At 38.2% G+C, this 23,121-nt stretch overlaps 3 protein-coding genes across 5 annotated transcripts in view; 2 read left to right on the forward strand and 1 right to left on the reverse strand.

Annotated features, from left to right (window-relative positions):
- gnai2b (guanine nucleotide binding protein (G protein), alpha inhibiting activity polypeptide 2b) overlaps positions 1-8,636 on the forward strand; it is a 48,925-nt gene extending 40,289 nt beyond the window's left edge. For 2 of the 3 annotated variants that reach the window (XM_005453526.3, XM_003448331.4), the window contains 6 exons: positions 446-606; positions 3,557-3,685; positions 5,706-5,835; positions 6,326-6,479; positions 6,595-6,787; positions 7,447-8,636. In XM_005453526.3, coding sequence (XP_005453583.1) covers positions 446-606; positions 3,557-3,685; positions 5,706-5,835; positions 6,326-6,479; positions 6,595-6,785 — 765 coding nt within the window. In that variant the 3' untranslated portion in view covers positions 6,786-6,787; positions 7,447-8,636. Of the gene's footprint in view, positions 1-445; positions 607-3,556; positions 3,686-5,705; positions 5,836-6,325; positions 6,480-6,594; positions 6,789-7,446 lie in introns of those variants that run through there. The other variant, XM_025907219.1, reaches the window with a different exon arrangement.
- An 832-nt stretch (positions 8,637-9,468) lies between these two features.
- inka1b (inka box actin regulator 1b) lies at positions 9,469-12,671 on the forward strand. Its single transcript, XM_003448330.5, has 3 exons — positions 9,469-10,180; positions 10,276-10,317; positions 11,560-12,671. Exons 2-3 carry the CDS (start codon positions 10,315-10,317, stop codon positions 12,487-12,489), a joined length of 933 nt encoding a protein of 310 aa, XP_003448378.1. The 5' UTR covers positions 9,469-10,180; positions 10,276-10,314; the 3' UTR covers positions 12,490-12,671.
- A 1,013-nt stretch (positions 12,672-13,684) lies between these two features.
- Positions 13,685-23,121, reverse strand: part of uba7 (ubiquitin-like modifier activating enzyme 7) — a 34,314-nt gene continuing 24,877 nt past the window's right edge. The window contains exons 22-24 of the mRNA XM_019359223.2: positions 17,191-17,292; positions 15,928-16,010; positions 13,685-14,951 (exon numbers count right to left, since the gene is read on the reverse strand). Coding sequence (XP_019214768.1) covers positions 14,819-14,951; positions 15,928-16,010; positions 17,191-17,292 — 318 coding nt within the window. The 3' untranslated portion in view covers positions 13,685-14,818. The remainder of the gene's footprint in view (positions 14,952-15,927; positions 16,011-17,190; positions 17,293-23,121) is intronic.

Raw genomic sequence — 23,121 nt, forward strand, 5'->3', positions numbered from 1 at the left:
TGTTGCCATTTTGCAGGAATTCAAGAACTATCAGAACATGTTTGTCAGCCAATTGCCACTGTAATTTTTCCTCTTGATTGTACTGGCAGAAGAAATATCCTTTCTATTTCTAAATGCCATTGTTAGATATTTCTTAACCTTATTCCTTAGCTTCAGCTGAAATATATAAAAAAAAAGTTACCCGAGAAATACAACTGTGGTTTTTGTCATTTGATCAGTTATATGAAATTTGCTTCAGGAACGACTTCCCTCCCAGCCATTATAGGAGGGAAGTAACAGCGCTTACCCTTTAACGTCCTGTACATAAGAGCATGTAACTCTTTGTCTTTGAGAACCAACTGGATCTTTGATCATGTTTGATTGTGTCAAGGATAGCAGCTGTCGCCTCGGTTTTAGTGGCAGTGTTCTTAACAACCCACTCCTGTGTCCTTATTGCCCCCTGCAGGACGATGCCCAGCAGCTCTTTGCCCTGGCTGCAGCTGCTGAGGAACAGGGCATTCTCCCTGATGACTTGGCTAACGTGATCAGGCGACTGTGGAGTGACAGCGGCATACAGAGCTGCTTCGCAAGATCGCGAGAATACCAGCTGAATGACTCGGCAGCATAGTGAGTGTGAATTTGTGGGTGGATATTTTTCTGCTGTGATCTGTTAATTAAATGCAAATGTACTGATTTTTACTCTACACAGTCTCAGGTTGCCACCATGAGCATCTTCTCCTGCTCGTATGTCAGTCAGTATACATTCTGTTTCTAAATACACCAGACGCTATATTAATCCTCTGCAAATGGAAATGTGACTAATTGGGAAATTTATCAGTTGTTTTCATATACAGATGAAGATTTGTTTAAGAACTAATTCACTACATTTGCTATTTCCAGAGAGTTATAGTTAGAGATTATTTTTTTTTTCTTTGGAAGGGGTGTGCAGTCCCTTCAGCCTCAGTCATATGTGACAGCTTTGAAAAACCTGTTTGTGACTTCTCCCAGGAGTCATAGAGACAGGAAGGATTATTCAGTGACTTTCATTTAGTGATTATTTCTCCCTCTCTGGGTTTGATTCTTTAATATTATAACCTGATAAGCAGAGCACAGAATAATTTGTCTTGGGGGAGTGAAAAAATGAGATTTAAAAAAAAATTGTGTTTACTTCAAGGAAAATTAGCTTCGAAGTAAACTTTGAGAATTGATAGTTCTTATAACATCCTCAAGTGATCATTTCTTATTGGAACATGCTGATTAATTTTGTGGCAGCGCTATATAAAAGTATGAAATGTTGCTTTATGTGATATTTTCGCAACAACTCTGTCATGTCGTTTAAAAATCTATTGTAATGGCTGCTGTGCTGTGAGACAAAACAAAAATTTTAGTCATTTGTTATAGTTTTAGGTGTTCTTAACTCATTAGTTATTCTGTAACATTTTAAGGATGCATGAATGGTTTGATCAGCCCGAATGAAATGGTGGATATATATCTCAGTTTCTCTGTGAAGTGTGGGCTGGCTGGGCAAGTAAAGCTCCCAGTTGGCCTTGGATGATGATGCAATGCTTGTGTAAGCCAGGCAGTGTCAAACATGGTGCTTTCACACTCCCCTACTGACCAGCAGTCTGTCAGATAGCAGAGAAAATGCAAAAAGGATTGAGGGAAAGTGGGAAATATGAGTTGTAAATTTTGACATAAAAAAACAAAAACAAAAGAAATTACCTTCTTTCTTGGATAGTCTTTGTAATGTTTCCTTTTCCCCACATGCTTTTCATATTGAATACTGCTCTTAAAGGCAACATGTCTTTAAAAAAATGGAATAATATGATGGAGAGTATGACTGTATTTCTTATCATGTGATAATGGGTATAGAGATGGGGTTTGTGTTGCATGCTATGATGTCATTTTACTCCAAGGGCCTATACCAAGCTTAACATTGTAGAGACTGTGTTACGTTGGTATCAGATTTTATTTTTTAACCCAGTTGATGGCGTCGTGGGAGACTGAAGGCAAGTAGTAAAATAAAGAGATCTTTAGTATGAACTTTGCAAGGCACTGAGGTGGCAGGAGAAAAAAATACAATAAAATCCATAAAGCAATGCAAGCAAACCAACTGTGAGGAGCTTGCACAAGAAACTGAGGAAAACACTGGAACTAGTGAGAGATGAGGGTAATGACCTGACAAAGACTGGGAGAAAACAAGCAGACTATATCCACATCGGGAGCAATGGATAATAAGACACAGATAAAAAACAAAATGAGGGAGGCAAAAGGAACAAAACAGGGAAACAAATGCAACAAAAGCATCACGAGGAGTTGAAAAGGACAAAGGACTCACACAGGCAAGCAGAGGACACAGACAGGAAATACAGAAGGGCTGTGGAAAAGAAAAAACACCCGGGAACATAAGAGCAAACAAAAAATTAAAGGTCTAATATAAATCAAGCATCACACCACAAATACCATGGCAAATTGGAGTGATGATGGAAAATGTGTCCTCCCAAAAAATGCATTTAATACAGAGCCTTACAGCATGTGCAGTATTACACACTTCTATTCCAGGAGACACATAGCTGGTAAACTGAAATGGACAAAGAGAAAAAAACATCTGAGATGCAGCAGCGTACTGCAGCAAATTATAAATGACTAAGTTCAGCAAAGTAAATGTGCAGACGTGTGTTTTCTCAAGCAGACAAATAACGTGTAAAGAGATCGTAGGCAGAATTAACCACAACAAATAACTAGTATTCAGTGTAGCTGTTGGTCTCTGACAAGCTCAATTTTAGTAATGAGTGCGGCCGAGGCGGAGTCACAACCAATATTCAGTGTTACCATCTGCAGGAAACTCGTTGGCCGGAGGCGCTATAGCACAAAAATCTTACAACAACAGAATCAATCAAGAGGAAAATATGCTGCAAAACCAATTTCACATATACAAACTCAGCCATGAGTTCTGCACTGAGTGAAACAGGAACAGAGTATGTTAGATGAAATACCCATATGTAGATGTAGCTTTAATCTGTTGATGAAACACAGTGATATACTTGTAGAATTTTATCTACTGGTGTGGCATATTAAAAGCCTTTTTTAGGCCACGTGAAAAGATAGCAAATACGAAACGTTTGTGGATATAATAACTCACATTACAGAGAATAATAATTAATTTTGTTTGCAGCTGGTCAGCAGTTTTATAGTGGTGATTTATGAGAAAATGGGCCACAAGATGTTTTTGTTGAGTGGCAAGTGAAACAAATTGATAGCAAAACTGAGCAATAAAAAAAGCCAGAAATAATTAAACTTCATTTTTCTGTTGCAGTTCTGCAAGTCTAAACTGGTTAGAGTGCAAGATGCACATTGCATTTGACTATAACTTTACTGTAGGACCTGATTTACACACTTCCTATAAAAGCACTTCAGAAATCAAAGTTTAAAGCTATTCGAGTGACTCAAAAATTCACTTTTGGGTAGTGCCTCAGCAGCCCGTTTAGCCACATGCCTTCCTGTTGTTGTTTTTGTCTCTCATTTGTTGCAGATTGTAGTCATTTTGAAACCTTGCTCTCTCTCTTTCTGTCTTAAGTTACCTGAATGACCTGGAGAGGATAGCTAAAACAGATTACATTCCGACCCAGCAAGATGTGCTACGAACTCGGGTTAAGACAACCGGCATTGTTGAGACTCACTTCACTTTTAAGGAACTCCACTTCAAGTAAGGTTCAATATCAATAACCTGTCAATTAAAAGCGACATATTTTTTAAACAAAATAAATATTTAGATGAAAAAAATACATTATAATTTCACTTTGTCACAATTTTTTTTTCACTTTTAAACTTCTTTAGCCATTTGCATTGTTTTGCGAGAGTTCTGGGACCCTCACTTGAAAGTTGAGCCCCCTTCCCATAGGCAAGAGGCAGGGTGCCATAGGTCATAGGTCACCAATATGACACACAGAGGGCATATTTGACTTTTAGTGGGATGCCGAATATAATTTTGGAAAAGCAGTAAGGCAAAAATGTAACTTGAATATTAGATATGGGCATGTTGTCATTTAATCAGTGTAGACAGCGGCATATCAAGATACCTGTTCTAGAGTTGTTATGACCTTCCTTGTGTGAAGACAGGCAATAGATTTTACCAAATGTGAACTGCAGCCCTGAACCTTTCTCGATCACACCTTGCAAAGCTGTGGAAAATATACTGCTCAGTCTGATCAAACATGAAAACTGTCTTTAACCTGCCAGCTCCACAGCAGTTCATGTCTGATATCTGCACATCTAAGAAATGAGCAGTATCAATCTGTACAGTTCACTGTTAGTGGCTGTCATATGTCCTGCCTTCTGCACAGGATTATTTTCAACCATGAAAACGTGTCTGAAAGAAACTATTTCTTGCTCTGTTTTACGTGTTTGCAGTCGGAGGTGTCTCGTTATTTATGGGGGAAATGAGAGATGGTGACTGTGAAAAGGGCAAGAGAGGACCTGATTTTCTCTACATTTTCCAGAGTTCATGGGTTAACGTGGTTCTAGTTTACCCAAAAAAATCTACACTTGATTTTGATCTCAATCTTGATAGCGTTAAGGGGCAAGTGACCCTCCTGGCTTGAAATATGTTGAAACATCACAAGACAAATTATACCAGCAATTAAAAGCTTAATTACTGTGATTGCGCTAAGAGCTGACTAATAAATTAGATCCTTCCCACAGTGCTCCTCCTTAATAAAACCAGAGCATTATTTAGTAATAAAACATGTTTGTCTGACATGGCACAGAACTAGTACTGTTGGTCTTACATAAAATGTGCTCTAACCCAGCCCAAGCACTTATGTGTGGGATAGTAATGCATGCATAGATATGTAAAGTGAATATGTAAAGTATGTTATATAAATGTGCAAAGGGTATAAATGGAGAAAGAGAGTGTTGGGTAGATAAAAAAGATGAGCTATATCTTTGGTTTTTTGCAGATTTCTTTGTCTTTTTGGGTCTCAACACATTTTAATGCACTTTTTAATACATATTAAGAGGTTATGGGTAATAAAAAAAGTCAGCTGTATCCACTTGGCTTTGGTGTGACCTGCTTCCTGATAAAGTCTGATATTTGCTTTGTGTTACAGCCTCAGTATTTGAGCTAAATAATGCATGAAGGCGATCAATACAAAAAAGCCACGTTTGTGCTGTTTCTGCTCTATTCACCTTAAGCTTCAGAAAGGAGATACATGCAGATGCTGTCACCATTGACAGTGGCTGGCTTTAGATCACGTTGTGTCTGGTCGAAACTTCATTTTGGGTTCCTGTATTATATATGTGTGCAGTAGTTGTCCTGGATATGGCGAACTGTTTTTATCTTTCCGTAGGCTTTTCTTACACCTCTCTTCTGCAAGTTTTAATCAAGTCTCAGCATCCCCATTAACTGACACTTTACCCTGAATATGGACCCTGTCTGCCTCTTCTATCCTCCACTGACCCTGCAGTCTTTTATCAGATAAATTATGTGACAGTCTCTCCACCTCCTCACCATTTTTGGTCCCCAAACAACTACATGAAAGCCAATTTATTTCCTGGGACTGAATGTCACTCTAAGTTTGCCCTTCCTTCATTCACAGCACTTTTCCTGAAATAGCAGTTTTTTCCCCTGTTAGGTTCACATTACTCCTTTTTTTATTGTGACCACCTTCCCCAAGTATAGACACACAAACACACAATTTACCTCCTTTGTTTGATCTCTCTGGCAGAATGTTTGATGTGGGAGGCCAGCGCTCAGAGAGAAAGAAGTGGATTCATTGTTTTGAAGGAGTAACAGCCATTATCTTTTGTGTTGCACTGAGTGCTTATGACCTGGTGCTGGCAGAGGACGAGGAGATGGTAAGGAAAAGTCCACCCTCTTATGCTTGTGTGTATGTGTACTTGTACATGAGCCTCTTTCTGTATGGATGATATCACTTTACTAGCTTCATAAATCTGCTCTCGGGCTCATTTTCAGTATGTGATACATTACATTATATTGCACTGCAAGGAATGTACCATTTCCCATCCCTCCTTATAATGGCTGAATAATAGTCAGCTCCATGTTGTAAAATTAGCTCATTGAGCTTCACTGTGAAGTGTAATTATGCAATAAAAGACGTAATAGCTATTTCTTCAAGTTATAGCACATGAACTATTTAACCCCAATTTTTTCAATTGCTTAAAGAAAGTGCTCAGGAGACATTTGGCCAAGAGATTCTGTGAAGTACCTGCAATATTTGTCCTCACTTTTATAATATAGAAGAACATTGTCCCCTGGTGGCAGCGCTGATGAACTGTTATACTGTAGTGAAAGTCATGAGCCATGACCAGTTTTGATTCTCTTTAGAACCGAATGCATGAGAGCATGAAGCTTTTTGACTCCATCTGCAACAACAAATGGTTCACCGAAACCTCCATCATCCTCTTCCTCAACAAGAAGGATCTTTTTGAGGAGAAGATTACCCGCAGCCCTCTTACCATCTGCTTCCCCGAGTACGCAGGTACACAGTGGAGCATCAGGAGTGATACTGCATCTGAGATCACAGTAATCATTCTCTGCAGAAAGTTCAACTTGATAATAAACCGCTTTCTTGTCTCCTAAATCATTTTTTACAGGCGCCAACAAGTTTGATGAGGCTGCCAGCTATATCCAGACCAAGTTTGAGGACCTGAACAAGAAAAAGGACACCAAGGAGATCTACACCCACTTCACCTGTGCCACTGACACCAAGAACGTGCAGTTTGTCTTCGATGCTGTCACTGACGTTATTATTAAGAACAACCTAAAAGACTGTGGTCTTTTCTAAAGGTAAGCTTCAGAGCGGGTAGAAATGTTACCGTAAAGCCTAATCATGGGCTGTTATTCTTCGTATTTTCATTTGGGTTGTCATTTAGGTGGCCTATTAATGATCTCATCAGCTATTTATTGTCTATACTGGCACAACTCAATATTCAGTCTAGAGCTGTAATAATCTATCACTGTGAAGAAATAAATTGGCAACATTTTAATTTAATGCTTCATCGCTTAAGTAATGTGCAAGAAAAGCTGGCAAAAATCATTTAGCTTGAGCTCATCAGGTGGGTTGTCTTGTTGTTCAGCAATAGTAAACAGTGGATTATCCACAGTAAGACAAATGTCATTGCTGTGATACAAAATTAATTTCATTAATTAATTAAAGGGAAGACAGAACTTGGGAACTTTGAGTTTTTCAGCATGAATTTGTATAGTGACTTATTCCTGTAAAAATCATCGTTTTGAATGTGATTCAAATTGAGTGAAATTACTTTTTTACATTGCATTTTTTTAACTTCTCAAGATCTGTGCAATTTTTTTCACTAAGGATCAAATTTGCAATCAACACTAGAAATCAGACAGTCAAACGTGAAACAAGAGCTCCTTTTTCTGCATTTTATATTATGTACATTTACTTGTCTAAAGAATGTATACTTGTTTGTCTTTTCATGCAGGACAAAACCCGAGGCACACAGACTGCATGAGTGACTGCAATAGCCATGAATGATTACTGCTTTTCATAATGAAAACCATAAGAGAACTGATTCCTAGAGGGGGAACCTGAAAGAACTTTAACAATCACTGTTTTGCAACCATCACGTTATCTGTCTGATCTGTTGTTATTGTTTTTATATACTGTATAGCTTACTGCTCCTTATCAGGGGTTACTTGTACACATATATGACCGAGAACCTTGTAATTTGACAAAAACAATCAAATAACAATTAAGGCACTTACATGAAAAGATCTGCTTTTTTAATTGCATTTGGAAACTGTGTAACTGTATGTTGGCCAACTGGCCTTCAATAAATAATTGTTGTAAGAGTAAAGTTTGACACAATTAAGACCTGCCATCTCATTATACCAAATGACTAAATCAAAACACTGGGAAAAAAAACATGTTTTCCATTTTCGTGGACCAGTTGGGGAACCTCTTGGTATTTATTTGACTTATTCAGCATTCTTTTATATTTGGATCTCTTATTGTGTTTTCCTTTTAGGTTTACATTTTACTTTGCCTTTTACTTTTGAATTTTAATAAGAGGATAAAGTCAAATGAACCTTTTTTATAAAAATTCTATTAACTTATGTTAACTGGCATTTTATGAACCTTTTGACTGTAAACAGAAGTTATTTTTTAGAAGAAAAACAACAAGCATGGAGAATGAAAATGGATGAAGGGAAAATGTTTTTGTACAATGTTTACACAGAATCAATATTCACTCTTGTACTATAGTGCATTGTTCTGCATGACTTGTCCATAGATTAGCCTGTATTCCCCACAAACTGATTAACATTCCTTAAGTAACTTCTTAAAAGAAACAAAACATAAATGGTTATGTGTCACTTTTAAGATATCTGCAAGATTTTTAAGTGGTTATGTCTGTTCCTAACATGGATCGTTCTGTACTTTTCATTTCAATCCAAGTCTTTTTACATATGTTTGTGCCTTGATATCTGTTTACACTTGTTCTTTAGAGACATGCTATCTTCATAGTGTGAACTAGGGCTATTTTTACTCCACTTCAGTTCACATAATCCGTCATTTAGGATGCACCACAATACCAAGACAAATGGATGATAGTTGTTTGTTAAGATTAAAGTCATTCACTTGTTAAACGTAAATAAAGGTTTGGTCACATGATCTTTTATTCTGCTGTGTGATGTGTTAAAAGAAAATTTAGAATACTTTATTTTGTTTCTTCACCAGTTCACTAGCAGAAGGACACTAAAGAGAATGAATTGAGCAACTTTAAAATATAGAATAAGCACTTTGCTGATTAAAAAGACATCAACAAAAAACTGAGAAGAAAAGGAAAATCATGCAACTAAACTAAAAAGTATTTTGGTAAAACAACACTATGTAAATACCATTCGGACAAACTGCAGCTATAAGCCAAACTTGTTTTATTTTATTTTAATACATCCTTTACACGTTAGTTCTTGCAACTGAGCATGTAATAGGTACTTAAAGCAAAGAAATGAGTGCGACTGCAACCTAAACTTTGCTTAATTACAATACAGAGTGTTGTCAGCATATAAAGAGTTGAGATAAGGACGTGCGGTAGTCGTGCCAGAAAATATTTTGCGTTTCAAAAGGACCATTAGAATAGAATAGTGAATACGCATTGCTGAAAAAGCTTTGTGGAAAAGATCCACAAGGTGGCGACATGTAGATTTAATTCTATCAATACATACCTGGGACTTTGGGCACAGCTGTTTTCCTGAACGGCTTTGCAGCAGCGGCCTTTAGTAGCCTGCACGATTCTGGAGTGAACTAAAAAACGTCTCTACAATTTTCGGTACTTGAAATAAAAGCCATTGCAGTTAACTAAAACTAAACTAATAACTAAAACTACACGTAGAAAAAAACATTTTAGTTAACTAAAAAAAAAAAAAAAAAAAAGACTTTTAGTAAAGGTTTAAACTATCTGAAATTATTTGTAAAGTTGGGGGAGAAATATAGAGGTAATATCCTTAGTTTTAGTATTTGTTAATCTAATAAACTGTATCATAACTTAGCTCATGAGTATTTAACGGGCATGTTTATTGAAACTTGTCTATAAGACTGAAAGTCAACTGCTTTCAAAAAGTTATTTTTTGTTGCTAATACTAATTTTCCGAAATCTGGTCTCTGGCATATTTCCTCCATACAATAAAAGACTAATATTAACACTGAAAATAGCAAAAACATTTCCAAACAATAACAACTAAACCGACACCAGCAGCACTACTCTGGAAACTAAACGGATACAAAAACAGTCAAAATGAAATTTAAAAAAAAAGTATAAACTAATTGGAAAATAGGAAACTATAATAACTCTGCTGGAAATGTATAGTGCTCAAAAAATTCAAAACAGCAATTCGACGACTTGAGTATTCTCAGGTGTCTAATTTAAAGAGCTCCAGATGTGGAGTCCCAACAGTGTGGTGTGAAACGCACAGCGGGAACTACTGAAATGACTCCAGGGGGCATCTTATTTCAGGCGACTCACTATTGGCTGGTTTTGTAATGGGCTGTGCTGATTTGCTGCGACAAAAAGCTCAGCATCGACAAAGTCCGCTGACGGAGCTTCATTTGGTTCAGAGGAGAGAGGACCCACAAAGAGCGAATATACCTCCGATCAGCTGTTCATCTGAGGAGTTGTTGCTGATTCTGCTGCGATTCATTTCGAGCCACATACAGAGGTGAGTATTGGTAATAATAAACCGCTGTGTTTTTAGGAAGGGTGGTAGTTGCCACACGCTCACAACTTAATCCACTACTGTCTTTTCTTTTGCAGAAAAAAACAGGGGGTTTGAACTTCACTTTCTCACAAGCAATGGTAAGTTTATTTTTTCTTTAGTTTTCTTGTATTTTCGGTGCTGAATTAGTTTCATTAAGAGTGCAAATGCCCACACCCCTTAGTAAACCCACTATGTGAAGCTTTCTTAAGGCACTGGCTTCTTCTAGTTTTTTGGTATTTATTTTCTGTTTTGTTTTCTATTTTATTCCTTGACCAACTTCTCTTTATAGTGCTTTAATCCACTAAGTCACTGTTAATTCAAACCAGACTGCCTTTGCCAAAAGCACACAGCTGGGTGAATCACTTCTAGCCCATTGTGTGAAAGCAGCCAAGAAGAACAGGGCATTTTAAAAGTGGCAGACTGACCACAGAATCTCACAGTAGATGTCTCTGCATGTCAGATGAAGTCTCCCCCAGGGGCCAAATGCTTCAGCACCCACAGCTGTGATAACATCATGGCATTGTGGTACCTTTAGCACTCCAAGACAAACAGTGGCAGGAGTTAGAAGCTCAGCAAGCCAAATATTGTAAGAACTTGAAAGCTAAACAATAGCACTACGGATTAGATTAGAGGCATTTTTGCAACTTCCTGACCCAGGAAGACTTAGTAAATTGTAGTTTTTTCTTCATTTTTGTAATGATCAAAGTGCAGATTAAAATTTAAAGGATTTTTTCATCAATATAATTATACTGCCTACTGGAAGATGGTTTAATTAACATTGAGCACATGATCTTTGTGCAATTCCAAAATGTTGCTGTCACTTCCTGTTTTATAATACATGCCAGTCCACATCCTGTGAACTAGGGGAATCCAGAGAGGATATGTGAGCCTTCACACTCCACTCCAGACTAAGCTCTACTTTGTTCAACTTCCCCTCTAAATTTAGGAGGCAGGGAGAGTTTTCCCCAGTATGAAATCTGCATCCTGTGCTTTTAATTCATTTTCTGGACTCATATTGCATGGGATGGTCTCCATAAAGCTGAGGTTTTTCAGGAATGCTTGAGTTGTTATATGGCCAGAGAGCGCAGTGATCTCAGCTGGTAAAAATCTTACTGGCCGAGTTCTGGAAATAACACACTGAACTGTTCAAGATTTAGCTAGACTGGCCAGGGGATGATGGGATATGTTGGAAGGCGGCCTAGGAGCTCTCTTGTCTGTTGCAACGAATGAACATAGCTTGTCTTTACTTAAGTAGTTTTGGTGAACATATCAATTTTGAACAGACTTTTTAAAATTCTCCTTGCACCACTAACTGTTTGTCTGCCTCTCCTGTTGTGCAGCTGTGTTTAGGAGATTCTTCTGACTGCCTCCGGGACCACATGCAGTACATGCGGAGATCCCTGCAGGACTTGAAGCAGATAAGCAGGCCGAGGCCACTTAGCGAACCATGTGTTCGGTCTTTCGCTGTCACTCGGCTCTACAAACAGAGGGCACAGCAAGAGCGACTCACTCGACTGCGTGCTTCTGATGCCAGTGAAGCCAGCACCTATGACTCTGCCTGCTGCCTGGCCAGCCCACTGGAAGAGGAGGAAGAGCAACAGGAGCATGAAAGGCTGAAACAGGGCTCTCCCGGCAGTGAGAAGAGTGTGGACTTTGACTCAGGTTACTCTGAAGCTTCTTGGCCTGATGAAGGCGTGGTGCTGAGGAGGACCAGAAACATACGAGTGTCTTCTTCTGCCTGTCTCCGCACAAACAGAGGACCTTCTGGTCGTGTCCGACCCAAATCAACATCGGACGCCTGTCTGGAGCGCTGGACATCATTCGAGGCCAGTGAGCAACAGGACTGGACGACGTTGCTGCTGAGTCGCAGCAGGAACAGACAGCCCTTGGTTTTGGGTGACAACAGTTTTGCTGACCTAATAAAGAATTGGATGGACCTACCGGAGCTCCCTGAGCCAGCAGAACAAAAACCCAATGCAGGCCGACGCCTTGCCAAAGACATTCTGGTTAACATGCGCCGAAAACTTGCAGGGGTGTCCAAAGGTGTGGAGATGAGGCAGAGGCCAGGAGACTCCACCAAGGGCTGCAGGGCTGCAGAGGCTTCTAAACGAATGTCCTGTCCCGTGGGACTCCAAGGACTCAAACCTTTCTTTCACCAGTCCCACACAGGTCTACATACACTGGACACTGATTTTTACCAGTTCACCGCTCTCATGAAGACAGGGAGCCGGCAACCCATCATATGCAATGACATCATTGGCTACATCTGAAGACTGTACCTACAGACACCCGTTTCAAAAGAACTTATTTTTTCAGTGTTTATATTTTTGGACTAAAAGCTGATTATTATTATTTTTATTATTAGTATTATTATTTAATGCAAATTTGTCTGTCCCTGTTTGTCTGAGCAGTGCTAAATGCTACAAGAATATTAAAAATGTACAAAAACCAATCAGTGTTTTGTATTCAAATAATTTTAATCATCTTAAAGCTTCATCATCACAGTAGTATTTTGTGTCAACTTTTAACAGACATAAAACGACTGAAATGCGTTGATATAATTATTGTATCACACCAGTTAGTTAAAAACAAACAGAAAACAAATACAAAACAAGGTTTAGGAGCTGCGTAAAGGGCACAGAGTTTGTACCAGATTCAAAAAAGAGTGGTGTGCATCAAAACTTGCGCAGTATAGTTCAAAAGTCTTGAGCCACTCCCATTTCTTTATGTTTTCCTAGGAAAGCCTAAACTAGATCCAGTTTATTGAAACACGTGCATATGGAAATACATTATATAAGGCAACTGTGGAGAGGCAGGTTCGTGACTGCTGGATTATGAGTGTTTCTATCCAGGTATGCTTTTACTACACTGGCAGTGTGTTTGGCGTCACTCTCATGGTAAAAAAAAATGAAGCTATTGCCAATCAGATGTTTTTCAGATGGTATTGCATGGTGGATCAACTTCTGAAGATACATCTCTGGGTTCATAATTCCATCACGTTTGACCACTCTCTGAAATCCAGTCCCAAACCATGACAGTTCATAATACCTGTTTCCAATAACTATAAGTTCAGTTCTTGTGTAATTTAGCATACCTTAGCATTTTCTGCCTGTTTCCCTTTCTTAAGAAGGCTTCTTCACAGCAAACAGAAGGTAAATCAACTGAAGAGCCAGACATGTCTCAGGTATTGTGTCAAGTTATTGCTGGACTTTCAGATGTTGTTCATCTGCTGTAGATAGTTTTCGTACGTCTGTCACTTCTTCTTTTGTCCTCCACTTGTCCAATTTTCTTTGATGCCCACACTGCACATCATGCAGAGATATGCCAAGTTTTCAGCTAATAGCTCTTCAGGAACCTTCTTGCTGGGGCAAAAATACTATTTCACAAATGATTGTCATCATTGGCATTTTTTCATAGATTCAAAAACACCAACAATGTTTTTGTGTTTGCAACAATCTGCTAGTATCTAAAGTGCCTAAAGATACAATTGAAATTGTTTCTTTGCTAAGTTGTCAGTTATATGTAGGCACTATACTAGTTTATCCATTGAGTTAGGTGCCTTTTCTATGCTGAAATAGGTCATACATTAGTTTAATGTGGATTAAAACAGTCAAGGACAGAATTAAAAATGATTAAAAGGCATCCAATGTCCAAGTAAAAACTCTTCAGAAAGCCTGAAGAACTATTACTCAAGACAACTTTGAAAATCATCAACATCTGGCTCCTCGGAAACAATATATATAAAGAAATGCGAGGTGGCTCAAGAGACTTGCACAGTACTGCATGCACAATACCAGCAGAGAAAGAACATTTTAAATGATGGTTGGGGAACTGAAGTCTGTTCATGAAATACACAGAAATAACTTGTTCCTCAAAGAGGCATTTTATTGTTCCAACTGAATGTAATCGCGATTGTATCATCATGCAAATTACAAGGTAAAGTTGAAGACATATATTGAGTAGTTGCAGAGAAGATTACAGAGCTGATTCACTTTATATAAATCAAATTCAGACAAGAGCATCCAGAGCGTGCTAATAATGTCAGCCTGTTAATGCGAGGGTGTGGAGTGAAACATTGAGGCTGCAGAAAGGGGCGGGGAATGTACAGAAGCACGCTGAGGACAGATGAAATCCTGCTAAATGACTTTGGCTTCTCTACTCTGAACATATGGCAGTATATCTTCCATATCCATAAACGCTGTGCACAGCATGACCTTAACTTAAGCCTAATTACTAACACTGGCCCAGTAGTGGGAGATCTATCATGTATGTCTTTGCAACTTCACAACTTCTCAAAACTTTAGGTAAAAGAGTGCAGTTTGCCAAGATTCCTCATTTTCCGTATAATGATTTATAAATTGATATATCATTCTTTTTTAAACATAGTTCATTAACACAACAAAGAATGCAGTCTAACAAAAATCATGCCATTTCAATAATTTAAAAACACGAGGAATAAAAACGTAGAAGAAAATCATTCAAATATCAAGCTCAGGTAATAAAATCGGTTCATTTTTAAATGCTAGGTCCTGAGAATTGCCCTTGTTACACAGCAGCAGATCCATGCAACTTATATTCACTGAAACTGCGCCGATGGTATCACAAGTAAAGGTATCTGATCGTTGGGACTGACTCACAGTCCTCGTCTTCAGAAAATGACGGGATTAATTCCAGCATCTTCTTATGTGGAGGGATGTCTTCCTTTGTTACCTCCTTCACTACATCAGACACTCTGCAAAAAAACAAACAAACAAGCAAAACAAAACTTCATAAGCTATTCTTAATAAAAATGTGGAAATCAAATTTTGTGTGTGCATATTCTCACTATTAATCAGCTGCTTCTACTAATACCTCTTTTGTAGTATATATCCCCACATAGCTTTACATTGCATGGAAAATCTTAAACATAACTAATAACTAGCAGATAAAAGAACATTAACCCCAATAACAAATGCATTGTCCAAGTTTTTATGTTCCCTTTTCACTGGTCCAACATAGGAAGCTCTGGACAGGGTGACTGCACAGGAAGTGAATACTCCAGAGGACATTTATCTTGTATGGTCTGCTGTCCACATGGCCTGCAGTCTGCACCTTGCTCTCCCCTGTAGGTTAACCTAATCATAACAACAACATCAGCTCCCCAGAGACTTGAGCTTCAAGTACTCACAACATTATTTTAGCAGACTGGACTAATAATCGAATATTTCAGTTTACCCAGTGAGCCATGGCCTGTAAAGTTTGGAGGTGAAAAGTGATTTATTACATTTCCCTCCTACTTTCTTCAAGGAATCGAAAAATCCTGCAGGGTCCTTATTTAACTGATAAGGAGAGTTTGCAGCACGAGTCATCTGATTTATTTCAAACACCCTGGAGCTAATGAAACATGCCTTTAATTTGCTGCAGCATTGAATGAGTCAAACACCATAGCTTCTTCTAAAATGCAGAAAAAGAATGTCACGCTAATTTTATTCTTTAACGTCTTTCCTCAACAAACAGGAGGAAACCCGAGGAGGAGTTTCAGTCATCTGTGTTTAGTGATGCGTGTTAGTGTGTCAACATGCTCTCTCCACACCGGCTAGGAGGAAACACCTCATTACCCTCTAAACAAACAGGAGACTGTTGCTTATTGTGACTGTTTATATGTGCAGTAAAGGTCACGTAAAGGTAGTGATGGGCAGTTTGTACTGTATCTATGTTTTAAGACATACCTCTTCTTCAGCCTCTCTTTGTGTCCACTGAATAAGACAGAATTCCCATAGAAAAGACTGCAGACATTCATGTTGCACTTTTCCTGCACAAAGACAAATAGTCAAGATTAAATCTGTAGTAAAGTATAATAAGCACAATAAGCCATGACAGTAAACACAGATAGAGTGCAGGCAGAAAACAAAGACTGATGTCCTTCTGCAAGGACACCAGTCTGCAGAGCTGAAGGTCTGCAGCAGTTCAGGAAACTCCACAAGCAAACTAAGGAAACCCAGTGGTTAAAAGGTTAAAGAAAAAACTGGAGCAGTAAGAAGACGTGCCAATTTATTTTCCCTTTGCTTGCTCAGAAAAATAAAATCCAACACCATCAATAAACCAAATGTCTGTTCAGAGCAAGATTGCAAGCTCCTAACAAATAGGCTGTGTGTGCTGTGCTCAGATGTTCTGGTTGAAACAAACATATCCCATATGTATGATGAAGACAATGACTCAGAGATCAAATGTACAGTGTAGAAAAGTAATAAAGATCACACTAAAAACAGGAAGAGTTTGCATGTTGGTTAAAATCAGCGTAACAATGGGATGTTAAGGATGGGTTTTCCATCACTGCATTCTAGGATACGACATTCAGGTCAACAGTCAGCTGTACCACTCTATCTGGGATGGAAGTGACATCTGGAAATTTAACGACTCGCCATTCCTCACAGTAGAGGACTGAATTCAGTATCACGTGCTGCTCTTGTCTTTTGTTACTGGTGATAAGATGGACAACCCAGACAACCCAGACCGCGGTTAAAGTACAACAGTGTCAAGGTTGCCCTTAACCAAAGCACAGCTCTATTCTGAACTGCTGAGAGGACTGAAAAGGTACAAAAACTGTGACAAAAACAGTGCAGAAACAGGAAAATGCAACAATTATGACAAGCTTTTCAGTTAAACTGTTCACTGCATGAATTTTTAGATCTTATTTTCAAAAGTAATGTTTTACTAATAAAAGGAGCAATTACCTGTTTACTTATCAAAGCCAGCCTTTAACCCACTACAAATTTCAACAGCAAGAAGATTTTTATTCTCTAATGCTTATTCACTTTAATTTTTGTTTCTCTGAGAAGGTAAGTGTAAAATAGCAAGTCCCGTTATACAATGGGCATTGTGTGGAATGGAGAGGGTTGGAAAGGTTAATAAAAAAAAATCATGTGTGTACTCAGCAGCACCGGCTGTGAAGAAAGTGTGTTTCCTTGCTGAAAGAAATAAGAAGGCCATACCCTGATACACTGGAACAGATCCTCCAAGGTCATTTCCTGCTGACCACTTCTTCTGCCCTCAACGAGGAAGTCATCCCAAAGGCTGAATTTCTTTCCTGCAACCTGATGATAGACATATCACATACAGCAACACTCACGCGGACAAGGATGACAGATGAAGTACTGCTTGCTGTGAGGGATGTGCAGAAAATGGTTAAGTCCATAACAAGAGTCCTGCATGCTCAAAGACAGAGACACTGCATTTTTCATTGGTAGAGCAGCTGAGAACAAACAGCACTCTAGAACCAGCCACACTAAGGTCAAGAAGTTTCTTCCTCATATACGATGAAGGGCACTTTTGTCAAGTTACATCTTTGAAACTTCACAGTTTATGATCTGCACCAGTAGAATCTACATATCCATGTAATGTTGTGTGTTTGCATCTTTATAAAAGTAAAAAATACATCTAAAAAAAATCTGTGTGAATATAAATGTGCTGCAAGAGACACAACATGGGAATTTCTCCACAGACTTCCAGATTGTACTTCACTTTGTTGAAATTTTAAATCTATCTAAATTATTTTCTTTCTCAATTTCCTGAAGTTTTTGAGTCTAAGTATAAAGACATCCATTGTTTGAACTCTTCTTATTTCCACTGTAAGGACCATGCATAAGGATATTCAAGGTATATTTGCACAATTTGATTAAGCATATTAAGCACACTGAGTAAATTTGACTGACTAAAATTCAAGCTGATTTAAACAGATATTAGTTGCAGTTTTATGTGTGTTTGAGACAACCTTTCCAAATGTCCTTAAAAGGCTACATTAAGGTTGAGTTAATTGGCACTAAGACACTAAAACAAATTGGAATTTTAATAGTTTTGCTGGTATTATATCATTATATTGAGCAGTGGCCAAAGTGAAATGATAGATCTGATTTTAATTTTACAGCCTACAACACAACAGGGGCCAAAAACAAAAGGCACTGCCTTCAAACCCCCCACTTTCTCATGGGATCAGATTGTAAATTAAGTTATTTATAAGGTCAATAGGATTAATCTTTGACTTTGCACATTGAGACAGCTTAATTAAACCCTTGTAAGCATAAACAATGCATTTGCCACTGGACCTATTGTTCATCACTTGGCACTATATGTGTACCCTAAACATGATAATCCACATATGTAAGACCTAAGGAAAAAAAAAATCACCTGATGGAAATGGATCAGAAATCCTCACGTGCAGAAATGAAGTCTAAACATGTCACGTAGTCAGTCGACTCTGCTCACATACAGACGCTGTCTGCTAGGAGAAGTTGTGAAGATCAAAAGTTGGCTCGAGCTGAGAATACCAAAACTCTGGCTGAACCTGGGTCCAATTATCTCTGCTTCAGCAGCCAAGGGGAACTTTTTGACTAGCCCTTACAACTCCCACCACTTATGAGGTTTGAGGTTATGGAGACACACTTGAGACATACTTTTACCCAAGTCTCACTGGATGTGATGTCGATGTCCTTTGTCCCAGTTTTCAGACAAAGCACACTTTTGTAAACGGACTAATAGTTAAATACTTTTTCTACTCTATTTGAACAGTTAAAATGCTTTCTTGCATTTTGTTTGCAAGATGTGCATCATAAGGGTGGACATGTCAGCTTATTTTAACGTGTGACTAGCATCAATTGTTAGTACAATCCTAAACTATCCACAGAAAGAACAAGAACTAGAACCTGAACACATCTAGGAAAAAAGGATTCTTTTATGACCTTGCACATGCAACATCACTGTTGGACTGTAAAGTAGATTGTGTGTTTTCAGTGTACCTATGCTTTTGTGTGCAGTTGCTCTTTATACACAATGCAAAGCAGGCGTGCAGTCTATTTTTATTCCCACTCCTCCTTTCCTCTCTCGCAAGTCTGTCACCCAACTCTGGGGGGGAACTAAAAGCCAATCAGCTACCATGGTGACGTCAACTATTCACAGTATAACAGGAGTGAAAAAATAAACGAGAATGCTGGAAACTAACAGGCCGCTGGAAACAATTACAAACGGTTTCCCACAAGCACAAATGCAGTATCTTTCTGTCATGGAACTTCCACAATAAAAACAAAAATGCCCCCACAAAAAACGAAATGTGAATCAGAAAGTTATTGTTTTTGTCTTAAACTGAACTGCCAGACTGGGGACACTGTTAAGAGACTTTTAGCTGCACTTCTGAAGTGGTTATAATTAAACTGCATGCACTTACAGTGGATAGTGTATATACAATAAAAGCTGGGAAAGGTCGTCTTGAGGTTAGAGTTTAGAATTACTGTCTGACAGCACCTCTGTTATGTTGAGAATAGTGCAAATGACAAATTCCTCCCAAGTGTTGCTTGGTGGCTTATCACAGCTGCACATATTCACTTGAGACTTGTAGTTGAGTTTCAGATTGTTGAACCTCAAAAACACTTTATTAAGGATTCAATACTGGCTATAAGTGTGCTTTTAGGTTTACTGTTGTGTGTCTATTGTCATATGTGGTACAAATTAAGCTGTTGTGTGCAGTCTAATTTCAGAAGATGAGAACGAAGCAAATAGCTATTTCATCTGCCTGAGGGACATAAATTCAAATTGATGAAAATATGGTGAAAATACAGCATATAATTTTTTTTCATCTGCTCTATAGTCTTTTTATTATAAAGAGCTTCAAACTTCCCCATAAAACATGAAAGAAGCATTTTTTCCAGAACAAAACCAGACTTGCTTCATGTGTAATATTTCTGGCTCTGATCTGTTCTCCCCCTGCTTTTCATTCTCACTCTACAGAGCCCTTCAAACAATCTGTGAGGTTGTTTTTGGTTTAATGAAATAAAGCTTTTCTCATATACTCCATCAGTGTTTGTGACTTCTCCATAATTAACTACAATGCATGATGTAAATTCTCTCTCCGTGCGTGTTCAGATATGAAGTTCCCCAACATCTGACATTAACAGCCAAACGTGCAGGCTGCTTCCTCTTGTTGACAGGAAGCCCAGTGATCCCCCCTTCTCTTCCTGACAGACAGTATTTTATCTATGGGAAAACAGGCCACATACAGTGCCAAAATCATACACACACTCAATGTGGGGTTAAAAAAACACACACAATATATAAATCCTCGCCCCCTTAATAAGAATAAAATGAATCAGCTGATTCCATAAGATATAAATGTGTATTATCACATAAACATAGGTGAGTACTGACATCAATATGGCCTACAGACAAAAATGACCTTTTAGCAATACATGTAAGCAAGTGGGAAATTAAAAGCCATCTCAAAGTGAATGTGAGCTACTTTTCTGTGCGTACACTTTGCAGACTGACATGAAAAGGTCAGAAGGAGCTGGGTCACAAAGTGTTATTTCTAGTGAGTCAGCACAGTATTAGACTCTTTAAAAAAGACAAAAAAACACAAAAGTAGACCAAGATTGCCAAAATCTGACCCAACAATCAAAGGCTTGGACGCTGGACGCAAATTAGTGTTTTCTTTTTCTATTTTGTTTGCTTGTTTTCTAGATTACATGTTATGGTTTTAGTAACTGTTAACTCCCTAGGGCTGTTAACAACATATGACATGATACACAATACAGTCTTTTGTGATAAAATATGCAATTGATTGATGGAGCCCCAAAATAGATGGCTCTATCTACAGATATGAGAGCAGGAGTGCAGTCTGAGGAAGTTTAGCTCATGAACCTGATAAGGAGGTAAAACGAATCCCAATCTAACTGAAGCACATTTTTGCTGGTTATTGTGAACAGAACCAACCATTCGAAGAAAAATCATAATGTGCTGCTCATAATGTCTATTTCAATCTTGCCCTTTGAGACAATGAGCACTTTTGGAGACAGGAAGCGACCAGTGACCAGTACGAAAACTTTGATAAGCCCTCCCACTTTCAGCCTGCCACAAGAACCACTTCTGCACAGGCACACTCCTGTCTCAGCTTCACTTGCTGGCAAGAATCCCAACAGTGGAAATATTTTTACAACCCACTGAGGCTTGAGGCCTGTTTCTTCAAAGGCTTCTATTTTCCTTTAGAGGCCCTCAAAGAGAGCTTTAGAGGAGGCAGATGGAGGATCTGTGTGGTCTCTTTAGATCACATTTTCATTTTGATCTCTTTAAGCTTCTTGTAGCTTTCCTCTTACACACACATTTTGGTAGCATTTCAATAAGATCTAATGTTCTAGATACATTCTTAAATGAACCTGAAGGTCAAGTTGCTCTCCACTGTTGATGATTACTGAATGTGATATTAACTGCAGTTTAAGCATATATTTGTTTTTTGTTTTTGTCAATGGTGATTTGTGACAGAAGGATAGCAAGAAGGGTGAAGGGTAAGGTTTACAACATGGTATTGAGGTCTTCTATGACGTATGGTCTGGAGAGATGGAGGTGAAGATGCTAAGACTTTTATTTTAATTGGATTAGAAATGATAGGATATAGGGATAGCTCAGGCTAAGCAGTTTGGAAAAAGGCTAGAGGGGCAAAGTTGAGATGGTTTGGGCATGTGCAGAGGAGGGATAGTGGATATGTTGGACAAAAGATGTTGAAGATGGAGTTGCCAGGTTTATAGTGAAGGAAGCGATATTGAGGTTTAGTGTAACACAAGAGGATGCTAGGGATGAAATCTGCTGTGGCAACAGCTAAAGGGAACAGCTAAAATAAGAAGATTTCAGCTATGTCAATATTATATTATTATATAAAAAACCATTATATAGGAGATCATAGGTCATATCATAGGTCTGCTTTGGTAGACTGGAAGTTACATTTTAAGATGAGGTAAAATGCATTTTCTTACAATGTAAAAATCATTCAGAGATACTAGCTAGCACCCAGTGCTACATGCGGGGCAGCTCAGATCCATATACTGGTAAATTTACCAGAACAATCCTGATTGTAATAATATAGCAATTTTCTTAAATGTCATATATTGAACAATATAAATATTAATATCACATCAATATATAGTGTTTTATAAGATTAACTAATACCCAATGTGTTGCTTCATAAACTGTTTCCTGACATGATGATGATCATTCAGACTTCATTTTCTTATCTCCACATTGTTGTCATTTGCTCTGCAGCACTATTTTCTAGACTTTAAGTTTTTATAGTGGCTTACTTTGATAACTTGATGCTTGAAAGCATCGTGGTAGTTTGTGCACATTCGTATCAAACTAAGAATGTGCACAAACTAAACAAATGTAGCATGCAGGCACTAAATTACAAATATGCACGTGGTTGTAAGGTGACCATGCTGTGCTCAGTTGAACTGTCAAATGTACAAATACATGGGACTGTAGTATTTTTATAAAATATCTGTATACGCCATATAGGTGTTGATGCTCACTATTCAAAGTTTCAACGAGATTGGTCCATTCATTCAGGAAGAGACACAAACATACGCTACAGTCGTTATAGTGAGTATGTGTGAGACTTAAAGTAGTGAAAATTGGCTGCATCTTTCAGTAGGTTATTCTTATAGCACAAAACCAAATGACAAACTGACTGAAATGACTCAGCCAATCATATAATAACATTAAAAACTAGAACGTCTCAGCTGTAAAGTGGGAATTTTTCCATTAAGGCTTGTTTATACAATGTTTCTATGAAACCAGAAAATCAATCTCCCAGTTAACATTGTTACTGGAAAAGATAGCTCATGCTTATTTCTAAGTGAGAATACTTTTGGTGACTATCAGCCCTTCAGTCCATTTTACCATTTAATACTGAAAGATAGGCCTTTGGTGTGCTATCTAATCAAGACTAAACAGTCCATGATCACTGTAATGCCGCATGCAAATCCTGCTTCCAGATTTAGTGTAAATCGAAACTTTAAACAAAATGTTACATCAGAAACAGTTTTGTTTGTTTTCCTGTTTTCTTTAGTGGGACAACAGTACTGTTATGTAAAATATACCCTTTGTTC

The sequence above is a fragment of the Oreochromis niloticus genome, linkage group LG5, assembly GCF_001858045.2.
Source record: "Oreochromis niloticus isolate F11D_XX linkage group LG5, O_niloticus_UMD_NMBU, whole genome shotgun sequence".
Classification (NCBI taxonomy): domain Eukaryota; kingdom Metazoa; phylum Chordata; class Actinopteri; order Cichliformes; family Cichlidae; genus Oreochromis; species Oreochromis niloticus.